The sequence below is a fragment of the Panthera onca genome, chromosome E2 (genome assembly GCF_046562875.1).
Source record: "Panthera onca isolate mPanOnc1 chromosome E2, mPanOnc1 haplotype 2, whole genome shotgun sequence".
NCBI classification, from domain to species: domain Eukaryota; kingdom Metazoa; phylum Chordata; class Mammalia; order Carnivora; family Felidae; genus Panthera; species Panthera onca.
In genome coordinates this window covers 18,607,345-18,623,650 of record NC_138353.1, presented here as the reverse complement: position 1 = coordinate 18,623,650, position 16,306 = coordinate 18,607,345, and the positions used below count along the sequence as shown (strand labels likewise).

At 43.8% G+C, this 16,306-nt stretch overlaps 1 protein-coding gene across 1 annotated transcript; it reads right to left on the bottom strand.

Moving 5' to 3' along the window:
• Nucleotides 1-74: 74 nt before the first annotated feature.
• On the bottom strand, nucleotides 75-14,547 carry LOC132690490 (uncharacterized). Its single transcript, XM_078439256.1, has 5 exons — nucleotides 14,318-14,547; nucleotides 12,691-13,980; nucleotides 8,722-8,850; nucleotides 1,051-2,125; nucleotides 75-603 (listed from the first exon to the last, which is right to left on the bottom strand). Exons 1-2 carry the CDS (start codon nucleotides 14,545-14,547, stop codon nucleotides 13,005-13,007), a joined length of 1,206 nt encoding a protein of 401 aa, XP_078295382.1. The 3' UTR covers nucleotides 75-603; nucleotides 1,051-2,125; nucleotides 8,722-8,850; nucleotides 12,691-13,004.
• Nucleotides 14,548-16,306: the final 1,759 nt, after the last annotated feature.

The following is a 16,306-nucleotide window of genomic DNA, read 5'->3' as shown; positions in this document are numbered from 1 at the left end:
AATGGGATGGTGAGTTTTTAAAAAGCAGACATTTATCTTTCCTTTGATTTAGTTTTATTTAAGAGATTGTGAAATTCTAAGGAATGTTGAAGGATCTTTGAGAGACTTAAGCACAGCATGGTGTCAAGGATTAAGAACTGTTATAATTATGGATAGATTGGCCACTATATATGTACAGTTGTGGGATAATGGCAAGTGTTCTGTTTCTCCCATTCTTTGTCCTTCCTCCTGTCTCAAGCACTGGTACCACACAGTTGAAGTAGTACTTTAATCCTAGATTTTGCTTTCACTGCATGTAGTTTGATGTTACCTTGTTATTTTGTTATGAGAGGATTCATCCAAATATTCAAACTTTGAATGAATTAAACACATACAATTAAAAAGCATAAGCATGCACATGATAACGTTTTACAATTCTTGGTTTAAAGTGCCTTCACAGTGATACTGTGGTTCAGGTTGTGCAGATTGTTGTGTTAATCCTCATACCGGTTTTCTAGCAAGATAGTTTAATGTTGATCTGGCTGCATTTCAGGGACGAGAGACACACAAAAAAACTTCATGCTGTTCTGCCATCTTGGCCCCTCTCTTCACAGTGATACTGAACTAGGAAAAGCAAGCCAGGGTTAAATCAAGACAGTGAGGACTTAAAGTGGTGAGAGTGTATTACCTTGCTGCAGATTGGGCTAAGATCATGATGTTACAGTGTCACTGATGGAGAATCCTACTCCATCATTTCTGTTAACCATTTCTTGAGCATCTGTGAGCCAGGTAAATAAAACACACTCTATACCTTTCAAGAGCTCAAAAGTGTATGCCTGCATGTGTGTGAAGACTATGCCCAGAAGTCATGTCACCCGACTATAAATCCAAGTTGCATGCTTTATATGATCTTGGACAAATTACTTCAACATCTATAAATGGTGATAGTAATACCTCACAGGATTTTATGAAGATAAATGAGTTAATTTGTATAAAATGTTTGCAGTGTCTTGTACCTCAAAAGCATTCAGTGAATATTAGCTCTTAATTTCATCACTCTTATCTACTTACCGTTTCACTTTTCGCGGGGTCCTTATAAGACACTCCCATTTCCTTCCAACACATCCACCTTTCATATTTGAGCCATTTCCAGAGGGAATATGTTTATTACCCCGTATACTCCCAAGGAGACACAAAGAGCACCAGATAAGAGAAGATGAGACGAAAATCCACCTGGGCTGCAGGAAGGAAGAATGGTGCCCTAAAGATGGTTTTGGAGAAAAGGCAGAATAAGGGAGACATTGTCAATTAAACAGTAATGTTTTGAAAATGATCTTTTTTCTTTTCTTTGAGCAGTACTGTGGACGTAAAATACTCAGTAAACCATGTTGTAAACAGATGTGCTGTCATCAGGCTTTGATGTTCCATTTATAGAGCACAGGCAGAGCAGATTTAGCATAATCCTTAAGGGTCCTAGGATTTTCAGAATGGTAAATGAACACTGGTTTCTGCTTAAAGTCATCAGGTGCATTTGCCCTTAATAAGAGTCAGCTTGTTTGAAACTGAAGCCAGGCATTGACTTTTCTCTAGCTATGAAAGTCCTAGATGACATCTTTTTCCATTGAAGATCTTTTGCTTAGTGTAGCCACCTTCAGTAATGATTTTAGCCACATCTTCTGGACAACTTGCTGCAGCTTCCACATCAGAACTTACTACTTCACCTTGTACTTGTACAGAGATGGCTTCTTAAACTGCACGAATCCACCTCCGTTAGCCCCATTTCCTCTCTGTAGCTTCCTCGCCTCTCCCAGCCTACCAAGAACTGAAGAGTTCGCACTCTGGATCAGGCTTTGGTTTATGGGAATATTGTGACTTCTGTTCACACATTTGTGTGTTCACTGGAGTAGCACTTTTAATTTTCTTCAAGAAATTTTCCTTTGCATTTACAACTTGGCTGTTTGGTGCAAGAGGCCTAGCTGCTTTCAGCCTAACTTGGCTTTTGACCACCTTCCTCACTAAGCTTAATCATAGCTTTTGATTTCAAGTGACAGATGTGTAACTCTTCCTTTCACTTGAACACTTAGAGGCCATTGTAGGGTTATCTGTTGGCCTAATTTCCATATTGTGTCTCAGGGAACAGGGAGGCCTAAGGACCAGACAGAGATGAGCAGGTGGTTAGTGGAGCAGTCAGAACGCACTATTGGTTAAGTTCATGGTCTTATATGTGTGCAGTTTCTGGCACCCCAAAACCATGACGACTGTAACATCAAAGATCACTGATCACAGATCACCATAACAAATATAATAATAAAGAAAAAAAATATTGTGGGAATTACCAAAATGTGACAGAGACATGAAAAGACAAATGCTGTTTGAAAAATGATGTTGACATTTGTTTGATGCAGGATTGCCACCAATCTTCATCAGTTTGTAAACAATGCAATATCCGCAAACCACAGTAAAGTGAAGTACAAGAAAATGAGGTGTGCCTGTATAACCTCGGGGAAGTCCTTTCATTTCTCAAGCCTTGATTTCTACATCAAACCAAGATTAATTCCTATTTTACCAGGTGTTTTTGAGAATTGAAGAGAAAATACTCCTAAAGCAAACAGTGGAGTGCCTGGTACATGTGAGTTGCTTGGTGTGTTTTTCTTACTTTTATTAATCCTCCCACTGACTATGAGGTGAGTGTCATAATCATCTCCATGGCATTGTCCGCAACCTGAGATTTGACAGCTCTAGTAAGTTTCCCAGAGTCACACATCTCAAACGTAGGCTAAATTTGAACACCCCCCCCCCCCCCCCCCGCCAAGAGACCATGCAACTGCCTCATGACGGTACTGTGTCTCAGAAGATTAAGGTTTCTTTTGCAACCACACAGGTCCTCTCCTGCCTTTTTGAACAAAAAAATATTCCCTTTAGCATGCTGTTCCTTCAGCCTAGAATGCCCTTCTTATCCCCCTTTTTACCACGCTCATCTGTCAGAGTGACTACTGTTCACCTTGCAAAGTTCACTTCAGTTGTCACCCAGGCTTGCTCAGGCACTAATTGAGGAAATGAGGGATAAAAATGCTGTCGGTCATATAGAAAACCAAGAGCAAAAAGGCAGAAGTTCTTACTCTCCAGTAATTACTTTTAATGTAAATAGATTAAGTTCTCCAATAAGAGATTGACAGAATGGATTAGAAAAATGTTCCAACCAGATGCTGTCTACAAGTGAGTCACAGTGGGCCCAAAGACACAAATATGTTAAAAGAGTGGGAAAAGCTCTTTTATGCAAAGAGTAACCAAAACAGAGCTCTGGTGCCTATATTAATATCAGACAAAATAGACTTTAAATCTAAAAGATTTCAAGTGACAGGATCACTGTATATTACTAAAATGTTCAACACAGGAAAAATATATACCAATTATAAGCGTTTGCACATCTAATAACAGGCCCATAAAAATATGTGAGGCAAAGTTGACAGAATTGAAGGGAGAAATAGACTGTTGTATTAATAGTTGGAGACTTCAGGACTCCACTTTAAATAATGGGTAGATCACCACACAAAAGATAAAGGAATAAAGGACATAAACAACTCAACAAGCCAACTACACCTAACAGACAAATAACATTCCACCTCAAAACTGCACCATACACATTCTTCTCAATTGCACATGGCATATTTTTCATGATGGATTTATATATTAGCCCATAAAACAAATATCAATAGCTTTAACATATATAAAGTAACTTTGTTGATCATAACAGGAGGAAGTTAGAAATTAAGGAAAAGTGGACAATTCACAAATAAGCAAAAATTAAACTATACACTCATAAATAACTGTTATGGCCTGAATGTGTCTTCCCCCAAGTTCCTATGTTGAAGTCCTACTGTCTGATGTGTTGGTATTAAAAGGTGGGGCTTCTGAGAGATGCTTAGGTCATAATGGTAGAACCCTCATGAATGGGATGGGTGCTTTTAGAAAAGAGATCCCACAGAACTCTCTTGTTCCTTCTGCCTGTGAGGATACAAAACAAATCCTGCAACCTGAAAACCTGACAATGCTGGCACCTTGATCTCTGACTTCCACCCTCAAGAACTGTGAAAAATAGGTTTATCCTGCTTACAAGCTATCCAATCTCTGGTATCTTATTATAGTAGCCTGAATGGACTAAGAAAACAACCAATGGGTCAACGAATAGATCACAAATTAAATCAGAAAATACTTAAAGACTAATGAAAACACAGCATACCAAAATTAATGTCGTATAGCAAAAGCAGTGCTAGGAGGGAAATTTGTAACATAAATTGCCTATATGAGAAAAGATCTGGGAATCCATAACCTAACTTTACACCAAAAAGCTATGGAAGAAGGAAATAATAAAAGACAAAGTGGAGATAAACCAAATAGAAAAACAGAGAAAATCAGTGAAACCAAAAGTTGGCTCTGAAAAAAATCAACAGAATTGACAGAACGTTACCTAGACTGACACAAAAAAAGAAAACACAAATAACCAGAAATGAAAATGGAGATCTTGCTACCAACCTTACAGAGGTAAAAAGGATTATAAGACAATATTAAGAACAACTGTACACCAACAAATTATTTTCTTTCTCTAAATTTTTATTTAGATTCCAGTTAACACACAGTGTAATATTGGTGCACCAACAAATTATATAATCAAGAAGTGGTCAAATTCCTTGAAACACAAAGATTACCTAAACTAACTCGAGGAAATAGAATATTTCAACAGATCTGCTTTATAAAAGTTAAAAAAAAAAAACAGATTTACTCTATAAAAAGTAAAGAGATTGAGTCAGTAATCAGAAACCTCCCAACAAAGAAAAGTCCTGTACCAAATGGCTGTACAAGTGAATTCTACCAAATATTTAATGAAGATTTAACACCAATCATTCTTCTCAAGCTTCTAAACAATTAGAGGAAAAAAATTCTCTATGAGAACATTGTTCTCATACCAAAGCCAGATAAAGAAATCACATGAAAAGAAAATTACAGAGCAGTATTCTTTGTGGATATAGATGCAAAAATCCTCAACAAAATATTAGCAAATAGAATCCACCAGTATATTAAAAGATTTATTCACCATGACCAAGTACAATTTACCCCAGTAATGCAAGAGTGAGAAGAAAATCAACCAATGTAATCCATTCCATTAATAAAATGAAGGAGAAAACTCACATGATCATCTCACTTTATGCAGAAAAGGCATTTGACAAAACTCAATAACCTTCATGATAAAAATGCTCAGAAAACTAGGAATAGAGGGAAAACTCCTCAACATGATGAAGGCTATGTGTAAAACCCACAGCTAAAATCATCTTCAGTGGTGAAAGACTGAAAGCTTTTCCTCTAAGGTCAGAAAAAGACAAGTAGACCTGCTTTCACAGTTACTATTCATCATTGTTCTCAGAGTTTTATCTCAGAGCTATAAGGCAAGAAAAGGAAATAAAAGGTACCCAAAATGGAAAGGAAGTTGTAAAACTATCTTTTTGCAGTTGAAATGATCCCGTATATAGAAAGGATTCACAAAAGAATTCCCCAAAACTAATAAGGCTAATAGATGAATTCAGCAAAGTTGCAAGGAAAAATCAATACCCCAAGTCAATGGTATATCCATGGAACAGCAATGAATGATACAAAAAGGAAATTAGGAAAGTCCTTCCATTTATAATAGTACCTACAAGAGGAAGATATTTGGTAGTAAGTCTAATCAAGGTGAAAGATTTGTATGCTCAAAACAAAACAAAACAAAAATGCTGGACAAAATCAAAGATGACCCAAATAAATGGAAAGATATCTCATGTTCAGAAAAACCCAGAAAGACTTAACATTGTTAAGATGTTAATACTACCCAAAGAGACACACAGATTCAATGCTATTAAAATTCCAGCTGCCCTTTTTTTTTTTTTTTTTTAGAAAAGGTAAAGTCAATCCCCAAATTCATACAGAATTATAAAGGGCCCCAAATAGCCAAAACAATCCTAAGAAGAATAAAGAATAAAGTTACCCAACTTCACAATTTATTACAGTGCTACATTAATTACAGCAGTATGGCAGTGACATAAGGACAGACATACAGACCAGTGCAATAGAATAGAAAGCCCAGAAATAAACCCTCACATGTATGGTCAATTAATTTTCAACAAGATGCCAAGACCTTTTAAGGGGAGGGACACTCTGAAAAAGTTGAAGAGCAGGCAACATTTCCTAACTCATTTTATGATGCCAGAATTGTCCTGATACCAAAATCAGACAAAGATACTATAAGACAGAAAGAAGGGAAGGGAACGAGGGAGGGAGGGAGGGAAAGAAGGGAAAGAAGAAAGAAAGAAAGAAGAAAGAGAAAAGAAAAGGAAAAAGAGAAAGAAAGGAAGTAAGAAAGGAAAACTACAGACCAGTATCCCTTACAAATATGATGCAAACATACTGAAAAGACTAGCAACAAACATTTCTCCAAAGAAGATCTATAAATGGCTAATAAACACATGAAAAATGGTCAATATAATTAGTCATTAGGGAAATGCAAACCAAAACCACAATGAGATATCACTGCCAGGATGACTATGAGGAATATTTTAAACAGGGAAAATAAGTGTTAGTGACATTGTGGGGAAAATGGAATCCTTTGTGCAACGCTTATGGGAATGTAAAATGGTATGGCCCTTGTGGAAAACACTGTTGTGATTCCTGAAGAGGTTAAATATAGAACGACCATATATTTCAGCAGTTTCACTTCTAGATATATACTCTAAAGCATTGAAAGCAGGGACTTAAACAGATAATTGATCACCAACATGTATGGTGACAGCATTATTTACATTAGGTGAAAAGGATGAAAAACAATCTAGATATCCACAACACATGAACTGATAGACAAATTGTGGCATATACATGTAATGGAATATTATTCAGCTTTAGAAGGAATAGATTTCTGATGCGTGCTACAATATTTATGAACTTTGGAAACATGCTAAGTGAGATAAACCATACACAAAAGGACAGATATTGTATGATTCCATTTATATGAGGTACCTAGAGTAGGGAAATTCATAGAGATATAGAGGTTACCAGCCGCTCAGGGCAGTGTGGAAGGGGAAGTTGTTGTTTAATTGAACAGTTACTGTTTGGGATGATGAAAAAGTTCTGGAAATGGATAGTGCTGATGGATGCACAGCACTGTGAATGTACTTCATGCTAATAAGTTGTAAATTTAAAAGTGACTAAAATGGTATATATCCTACAATAAAAAGAAAAAAAACCTCAATGCATAATAACATAGCCTTCTTGTTCTTGGGAAGTTCAGTGCTTTGTCTTGATTCCAACAGAAGTAAGGTAAAAGGGAAAAACTTAAGCAAATGATCCAAATCTTCTATAAGATAATATATATTTCATGGTAATTTTCAGAGTGCCACAAACCGTACCTGCTAGCTTTTGCCTCTTTTGGAACTGAGCTAACTTATCTCTGAGGGAATTCATTAGTAGACAAGTTAATGGAAATTACACAATAAGACTGGAATGGAACATGTCAAGAAAATACAGAAGTCTGTAAGTACTCACCAATCACACTGAGAAGAACCTGATTTTTGGAAGGGTGGCAGGTTCTAACATGTAAACACATTATTTGGAGTTTTATTTCTCCTTTAAACATTATTTTTGTAGGAATAATAGTCTCATACAGGATTTCTCATTGATAGTCAGTACTTATGCACGAAAATAACGAAGTGTGCAACCATTGTTGATGACCTTAGGTTGCTAATTATGTAATTATTTAAATTTTGGAATTGATACGGAACATACAAACCCATTTCCTCATTGTAAATCTTGGGAGAATTGAGGCATTGAAATAAGGCCTAAGACATAGACGTGGGAAATGTTCAGAGAATATGTGAATTCTGGTAATAATTGAATGAATCAGTAGTTTATAGTATGGTCCCTGGACCTGCAACATTAGCATCACTTTGAAACCTGGGGTAAATGCAAATTATCAGAACATTGTTCCTGGCAGAGAGAAACACCTGAACAAAAGCCTGATAGCTGGACAGACTGGGATTTAGGGAGGGAAAGAAGGTCTGTTGGGAAGATATAGTTTGGGGTGGTTGGGACAGCATTCATCAAGGTAGAGAGGGGAGGGGTTGGAGCTTAAAGTATTTTTCGTGATATATTAGGGGTTTGGATTTCATCCCAAGAGCAATGGAGAATCTAGAAATAAAAGAGAACCCTCTTCATGCCCCAGGGACAGACTGGGTCATTAATAAGGGGAAAAAATGCTGGGTATGGCTATGGTGTACTGAAGAATGGACCACCTCTAGAAGGCCCTCTTGCAGACTTCCAGCCTCTATAGGAGGGTCTTCTAGTTTTTCCACAGGAGAAAAGGCCCAGAGCTATTTTAAAATTACCCAGATTCTCCACAGTGGAAACTGATTCATACTAGTTGTTTGTTTGTTTGTTTGTTCACATACTGTCTGGGGAGACTAAACCTACCCCTCTAGGCTGAAGGTGGACTCCCAAGAAATAACCTGGTTGGAGACAGAGCAGAGTTTGGTCCTCTAAGCCATTTAGTTACACTTCCATATATCAGATACACATACACTCAGTGCAAATAGAAGGAGTATGAATAGATTACTCATGACTATACAAATGCTATACATCTGAAAAGGTTTCCTTTTACTAAAACATAAATGCTAATCAGCAATCACCTGAGCCGCCAGGAGACATACTAGAAGACAGACTTACAGGTGCATAAATGCAGAGAATAGAGAGAGATCTTCATGGCCCTTCTGAGGACCCACCTTTCAAAGGTACTTCCAGAGTTGTCAGTTTACATTTGTTTATGTAATTTTTGCAAGGATGCCAGTCTTCCCACTGGAATATTTACAGAAATACAAACATATTCACAGATCATGTCTGAAATCTAATAAAAAATAAGTGGTGATACACAGAAACAAAATATAACCCAACTGAGGAGAAAAATCATTCGAAATAAGCACAGAATGGCAAAGTGGAAGACATTAAAACAGAAAAATGTAGGGGTGTCTGGGTGGCTCAGTCGAGTGTCTGATTCTTGTTTTCGGCTCAGGTCATGATCTTGAGGTTGTGGGATCAAGTCCTGCGTCAGTGCTGAGTGTGGAGCCTGCTTGGGATTCTCTTTATCTCTCCCTCTGCCCCTCTTCCCCACTCACCCCCTCTCTCTTCCTCTAAAAAAACAAAAACAAAAACAAAGACGTGTTCCATATGTCCAAGAATCAAGAAGACTGAACATGTTAAGTAGAGACATGAAAGATTTAAGGAAGACCCTAATCTAAGTAAAAGAGATAAAAACTATAAATTATGGTATGAAATGATGTCACTAAGGGCAAAGTGGACATTGCAGAAGAAAAGATCAGGAAAATGGAAGATGTAGCAGTAGAAACTATTCAAAATGAAACAGAAAATACTAAAAAAGAAAAAATTATCAATGAGCAGTGAGACAACTTCAAAAGAACTACTACACATATATAACTGAAGGCCCTGAAAGAGAAGTAGAGGGACAGAAAATCATTGGAAGAAATAATGACTGAAATATTTCCAAATTGGTGGAAACTATAAACCTAAAGAACAAAGGAGCACAAGAAAATTTCACCAAGGCTGGAGCTCGGGAAAATGGTGGAATAGGAGGAAGCTGAGCTCATCTTGTCCCACATTTTCAACTTGGATCCAAAGACGGGCAGGAAAACTCCACAACTAAATACAGGGAAGAAGCTGTATCTCAAAGGTTAGAAAGGTCAGAAAGGTGAAGGGAGGCTGCCTGAAGGAGGGAAGGAGCTGCACTTGCAAAGAGGGCAGAGAAACAGGCCCTCACACCAGGGAGCTCACATGGGGGAAAACTAAGCCCCATAGCATTTGGCTTTAAAAAAACAGAGGGGCTGAGGTGAGCCTGGGTGTATCAGTCAGTTGAGCATCTGACTTTTTATTTTAGCTCAGGTCATGAACCCAGGGTCGTGGAATTGAGCCCTATGTTGGACTCCATGCTGAGCATGGAGCCTGCTTAAGATTTCTCTCTCTCTCTGTCTCTCTGTCTCTCTGTCTCTCTCTCTCTCTCTCTCTCTCCCCTCCTGCCCTTCCCCACTTGTGTGCGTGTGCACTCTCTCTCTCTCAAATAAAAAAATAAAACAATAAAAACCAGGGCTGAATTCTGTGAGTTTGTAAAACCAGTGGGACTTGGAACCTGGAGGTTTGGAGGTCAGCTAACTCAGCATTGGGGGAGCCAGGAAGGTGAGTGATAACTGGGTTGCTGCCCTTAAAAGGACATGAGCCTGCATGGAGAGACAACATAAAAATGGCAGTTTGCACAATGCTGGGGGCAAATAGGAGACAGATCTGTTCATACTGATTTTGGAGTGTGTTAGGGGGACTTCTCCTAAAACAAGGGAGCTGGCACATGCCATTTTCCTCCCTGTCCCCCTAGCATAAGCACAGAGACACCTGCAGGGAGCAGGGCTGCACAGAACTTGTTACCTAACCCACTAGCAGTGTGCCACACCCATGAATTCTCCTGAAGACTTGCCCATTCCAAGCTTGCTAGCCTAGGCCCTGGGCTCAGGGGTTTAAATTTGTTAAAGCCATGAGCACCCTGCCCAGACTTCAAGTGCACATCCACCATGCCACACCCAGTTGTGTGCTCTAGCCACCCCCATGTTTTCCCCAATCACACATGCCAGGGAAGTGTCCCATTCTGTGCCCAGCCACAACTCACGCCCCACCAGGAACCATCAGATGGCCCACCCAGTCATGTGCCCCGACCACCTTTGTGGGTTGTGACCAGTCATGCACCCTGTCACCAGTGTGCACTGTGCCGAGCCACCAGGTGCACAGGTGCTGCCACATGCTGCACCCAGCCACCACGCCAGGCCCAACCACTGCACTCCACCTAGCTTCCCACCCCAGCCAATGTTGTGCACCATGCTCAGACTGGCACATCGAGCCACCGCAGTGATTAGGGAGATCCTGCATAGGACTAGCGGCCCAGTGCAAATTTAGCTAATTTGCTCCCAAGTTCCTAGGCAGGTACTACCCCCAAGAGGTGTCCTGACTGGGTCCCACTAACACCACAGAGAACAAGCACAGCCCACAACAGGCAAAGTCAGTGTAGACAGCAGCACTGAAGAGAAAACTGACTCAGACACAGCAGCAGGGCATAAGCAACGCATGTAGGATACTCTCCTGAAGTGCCAGGTTCTGAACAGGAGACATTGCACTGTAGGGCACTCCAGGACCTCTTCTTCATAAAGTCATACTTTCAAGAGCAGAAGACACAGCTGACATTTTTTTAGCTTTCTTTTTTTTAATGTTTATTTAATTTTGAAAGAGAGGGGGTGGGGAGGGGCAGAGAGAGAGGGAGACAGAAGTTCTGAAGCAGGCTCTGTGCTGAGAGCAGAGAGCCTGATGAGAGGCTTGAACTCACAAACCACGAGATCATGACCTGAGCCGATGTCAGACACTTAACCAACCGAGCCACCCTGGTACCCCTTTATCTGACTTTCTTAACACACAGGAACAGAAACACAGGAGCAGGCAAAATGAGGAGACAAATTTATCCCAAATGAAAGAATAAGACATGGCTATCTATAGCCAGAGATCTAAGCAAAACAGAATAAGTAAATGCCTGATAGAGAATTTAAACCAAAGATAAGGATACTCACTGGACTTGAGAAAAGAGTGGAAGACATGAGTGAGACCCATAACACAGAGATAAGGAATAACAAAGCAGAGATAAAGGACACAATAAATGAAATGAGAGACACACCTGATGGAATGAAGAGCAGAATGGAAGAAGCTGAGGAACGAATTAGTGATCTGGGAGACAGAGTAATGGAAAGTAAGCTGAATAAAAGAAAGAGAAAAGAATTCTGCAAAATGAGGATAGACTTAGGGAACTCAGTGACTCCATCAAACATGATAACACTTACATTATAGGAGTCCCAGAAGAAGGGAGAAGGGGGCAGAAAATTTATAGGAAGAAAGAGTAGTTGAAAACTTTTTTAAGACATGCTCCCCCCCCCCCCTTCCCTGCGGATAGATTTGCTAGCTCTCACCCTATGGGCAATCTGGCAGTCCCAGTACAAGCTCCAGATTTAACCTCTACTGATGCACAAACCCCATCGAGTACTTACAAACAAATTGGCAAAAGCCGTGGAAGACCTAGAGTCCCCAGACCATAGAGCAGTGGCTTCAAACTTTCTCGAAAAAAGCCCGATAACACATATATATTATAGCTTTGTGGATCACAGATCTCTGTCACATATTTCTCTCTCTCTCTCTGTCTCTCTCCCTGTGTGTGTGTGTGTGTGTGTGTGTGTGTGTGTGTGTGCGCGCGCGCGCGCGCGCGCGTGTGCAGGGGTGTTACAACTAAACTTGCCAGCACGGTTCTTAGCTCTGGGGTCTTACAAACACAGGCCATGTGTGGAATCTAGCCCACAGGCCTCACTGTTATCCTAGTACCAAATATTGCCGAGAGAAAATTCCAAAGCCCTGAATAGATGGAGACACAGAGCATCTTTGCCGCCTGGATAAGTTAGCGTGAGTAAACTGCCGAGTTGGACTAGGATTCCGAAGCCTGGTCTATGGACTGATTCTAAGAACTGTCGGTGCCTTCCGGGCAGGAGTTCCCGGGGCAGGGGACCCTGGGCCCCTCCCCCTCCCCCATGTGCACCCCTGTCCCTGCACCTGGGAGAAGACGCCTCACTGACAGCCGCGTGGTTTGCTGCGCGACTCAGTTCCGGGAGCAATCTGCCACCGAGATGTTCTGACCACGCGTGGCCCCCGCCCTCATCTTCTGAGAGACGGAGGCCCGGTGTGCCCAAGGCACACTTGCAAGTGCCCCCGAGTTGGCCCTCCGGGGCGCTCATCCATCACTCGTGTGCCCCGGCGCCGAGCGCCCTAAGGACCATCGAAACAGAACACCACGAAGTAATTCGTGACGTGTGCATGACGAGGACTCGCCAGGATCTGATGGTTCCAGGAGCGCCAGGCAGCCCGGGTCAAGCCCTGGCAGGGCCGCCACCACCTGGGCGAGCCGAGGCAAGTTCTGGGCCTTGAAGACCGTTCGCCCACATGCGTAGAGCTAAGTGAAGAGGCCCTGCCCTCCGGGACCGGCTGACGTGGGGGCGGCGGGCGGGCAGGTCGGGGCACCTGGGTGCCACCTCAGGATCCCGGCGGCCCGGCCGCGGGTGCCGCGGGCTCAGCTTCCCCGGGCGGCCGCGCCGCCGCCGGCTCCGGGATGCCGGGCCACCCCGTGAAGCATCTGCAGGTGGCTGTCCCGGGCCCTGGGCTACCCGCACGCGGCGGCGGGGCGCCGGCCTAACTGCTGTCCTCTGCGGCGGCGCTTGGAGAGACGCGCCCGGGGGCTCTGGCGCCCGGGGCCGCTCCGTCCCGTGTCGCTCAGCACCTGGACGCTGGCCCCGCTGCCGCCTGCCCGGCGACCTGGGGCTCTCCCTCCCGGGGCCAGCTCCCCCACGTCCCCCGCATCCGGCCGAACCCGGCTGGCCCCGCCGCTGAGCCCGGTCCCCCATCGGAGGGTCCCGGCTGCCGCCCTCGGGGACCCAAGGGAAAGGGCGGAGGACCCAGGGCGCTGAGGCGGCGGTTGGGCGCCCACGCCGCGGTCGTGGCCGGTCCCAACGAGCGAGGCGACGCCTGGTCCCTCCAAATGCAGCCCGGTGCTCGCGGCCAGAGGCTAGCGAGTCCCGCGGGGCCAGACCGTTGGCCTCGCCCTTTGCCCTCGTCGACTTTTCTGGAGCCCTTGCGTGGCCCGCTGCACGCCCGTTCTCTGTCACCCGGCCCGGTGGCCCTCGCGAGCCTGGGGCGAAGGGCGCGCTGGCCGCCGACGGGTTGCAAGCTAGGACACCCGCTGACTTTTCTACAGAGTCCAGGGATTCGCCCGCAAGCGGACGGCTCTTCGTGCCACCTTGTGCAGGCAGCTCCCCCGCCCGCCGGTGCCCCCCAGTGTCCCCATGGATCCTGGGTCACCCCTGCCCCGCCCCTCACCTCGGATGCTTGCAGCCTCCTGGGCCTGCACCCCTCGCTGTTGGGTCGCCCCCCAGGGGCCGTATCTGGCCCCGTGGCTCCCCTCGGGGTGCCTGCTCTGTGGGGACTCTGCAGGCGGCACTCCCAGAGAGAAGCCACTGTGTCTGCTGGCACCTCCAGTGTGTTGGCCGCTCAGGAAGGATAAAGATCCTTCCCCAAGGGCGCAAATACTCTCCTCGGCCAGCCCTCCTGCCCCACCGGGGGAGAGGAACTTCTATGAAGCTCTGCTGTCCCAGTCACTCTCCCAGACCCTCGTCCAAAGGAGGCTGACCTGAGAGACACCTGGAAGGGCGAGGACGAGGATGAAAAGTGGCAGTGGCAGTGGCAGGATGATGAGAGAGGGGCCACACCAGGGCTGGAGCACATCCCATCTACGTCTAAGTCCTTGGAGACCACATCTTTCTGGTGAACTCCTGGATTCCAAGGGAAACCTCCATTTCTAAGAATACTCTGTGGTAAGGGTAGATGAATTCCAGACCATGGGTCAGGTATATGTGTCATCTCCGGACACTCCAAAACCTCATCACATGTCCGGAGATGACAGCCAAGGAAGAATTCTAGAAGACACCTTTGGTGCAAAAGGTGATTTTATTAAAGCACAGGACCGGGCCCATGTTGGCAGGAAGGGCTGCAGTGGGATTGTGTAGAAAGGCTGGTTATATCCCAGGGACTTGAGGGAGGTAAAGTCAAAAGGGAAGTTTCCAAGGACTTTCATATGCTAAAGACTCAGAGATCACTGCAGGCCTGCTGTTGCCAAGCTAAGGTTGTTTTTCCTCTAGCAAAGCATTAACATCAAGTAGGTAGGGAGTCCCTGGAGAAATGGTTTCCTCTGCCAGCCTCAAGTATTTGTCAATGGGCCCCAGGTTATAAGGAAATTCAACACTGTCTGCCATTCCCTTCTTGCCTTTGTTCCCTACATCACTCTGGATCCAGGGGAGGGTGAGGTTGGGGCTCCAGGAAACTGAGTCTATAGGGCTCTGGAGATCCGGCTGGCTGGCCGTTGATAAGATTGCCTTTTTCTTGTAATTTACTAAAATATGTGTAAACTAATGAAGACTCCCCCCCCCCGCCCCCCCCCCCCCCCCCCCCCCCCCCCCCCCGTCCTGCAGGACCGTGATCTCTATCAGTTAACCATTTGTTTTCTTTCCTTTCCTTTGGTCTTGGGCAGCCAGGAGTGACTAAGGGATATCACACAGATCCCACCTGTGGGGGAGGGGTGTGTGAGCTTGTATGTCGCCCTTATCCTGCCTTATGCTCCCCCATCTCATATATATTCTCATATATATATATATATATATATATATATTCCTTTTTAGACAAATTACAAGAACAATAAGAGATTCACATTCTTTTTAAAATTTTACCTTTCATTTTATATGTATGTTTAATGTCTTTAAATGCTCTTAAAAACATTTTCAATATTCCACCATTCTCATTTCACTTTTTTAAATTTTTTTTAACGTTTATTTATTTTTGAGACAGAGAGAGACAGAGCATGAACAGGGGAGGGTCAGAGAGAGGGAGACACAGAATCCGAAACAGGCTCCAGGCTCTGAGCTGTCAGCACAGAGCCCGATGCGGGGCTCGGACTCACGGACCGAGAGATCATGACCTGAGCTGAAGTCGGACGCCCAACCGACTGAGCCACCCAGGCGCCCCTCTCATTTCACTTTTAAGTGGCTTTCTTTTTTTGCTGGGTTAGATTACATTCTCGGGCTTTATTTAGGAAGTGACCATCATTGTCATGAAGATGCTTTCGTTGCTGGTGGTAATGATGTGAAATGTTCAGGTCCGGAGTAAATGGTCAACAAAGAATTCTTGCAGGGTTTTCGGTGCAAAAAGGGAGGTTTTAGGAAAGCACAGGGACAGGACCGTTGGGCAGAAAGAGCTGCACTGGGTTGTGTGAAGTGGCCCATTATATACTTTCAAGTCGGGAGGGGGTTAGGGATAGCAGAAGTGTAACGAATTGGGAAGGAAAGTTTCCAGGTCCTCCAGGTGCTCACTGGTGTTAGGAAAAGGTCATTTATTACTTTCTAGAAACACCTCAGTCATGAGATACTTCAGATGTATGTCAGTGGACCATATGCTTGGAGGATGATTGCTAACATACATCTGGGGGAGGGTGGGTAGAGATAAAGGAAGTTTCCAAGGGAATTTTTATTATGTTAAAAGAGACTTACAGGATCTAGGAGGTTGGACTAATGTTAAGCTAAGACTGCTTTTTGCCCTTAGCAAACTACTAACATGCAGGCAGCTGAGT

Coding starts and splice junctions, on each gene's coding strand:
- LOC132690490 (XM_078439256.1), bottom strand. CDS start 14,547: ATGACACATATACCTGACCCATGGTCTGGAATTCATCTACCCTTACCA. Junction 13,981..14,317: donor CCCTTCCAGGTGTCTCTCAG/GTCAGCCTCCTT, acceptor GGGGTGACCCAG/GATCCATGGGGACACTGGGG.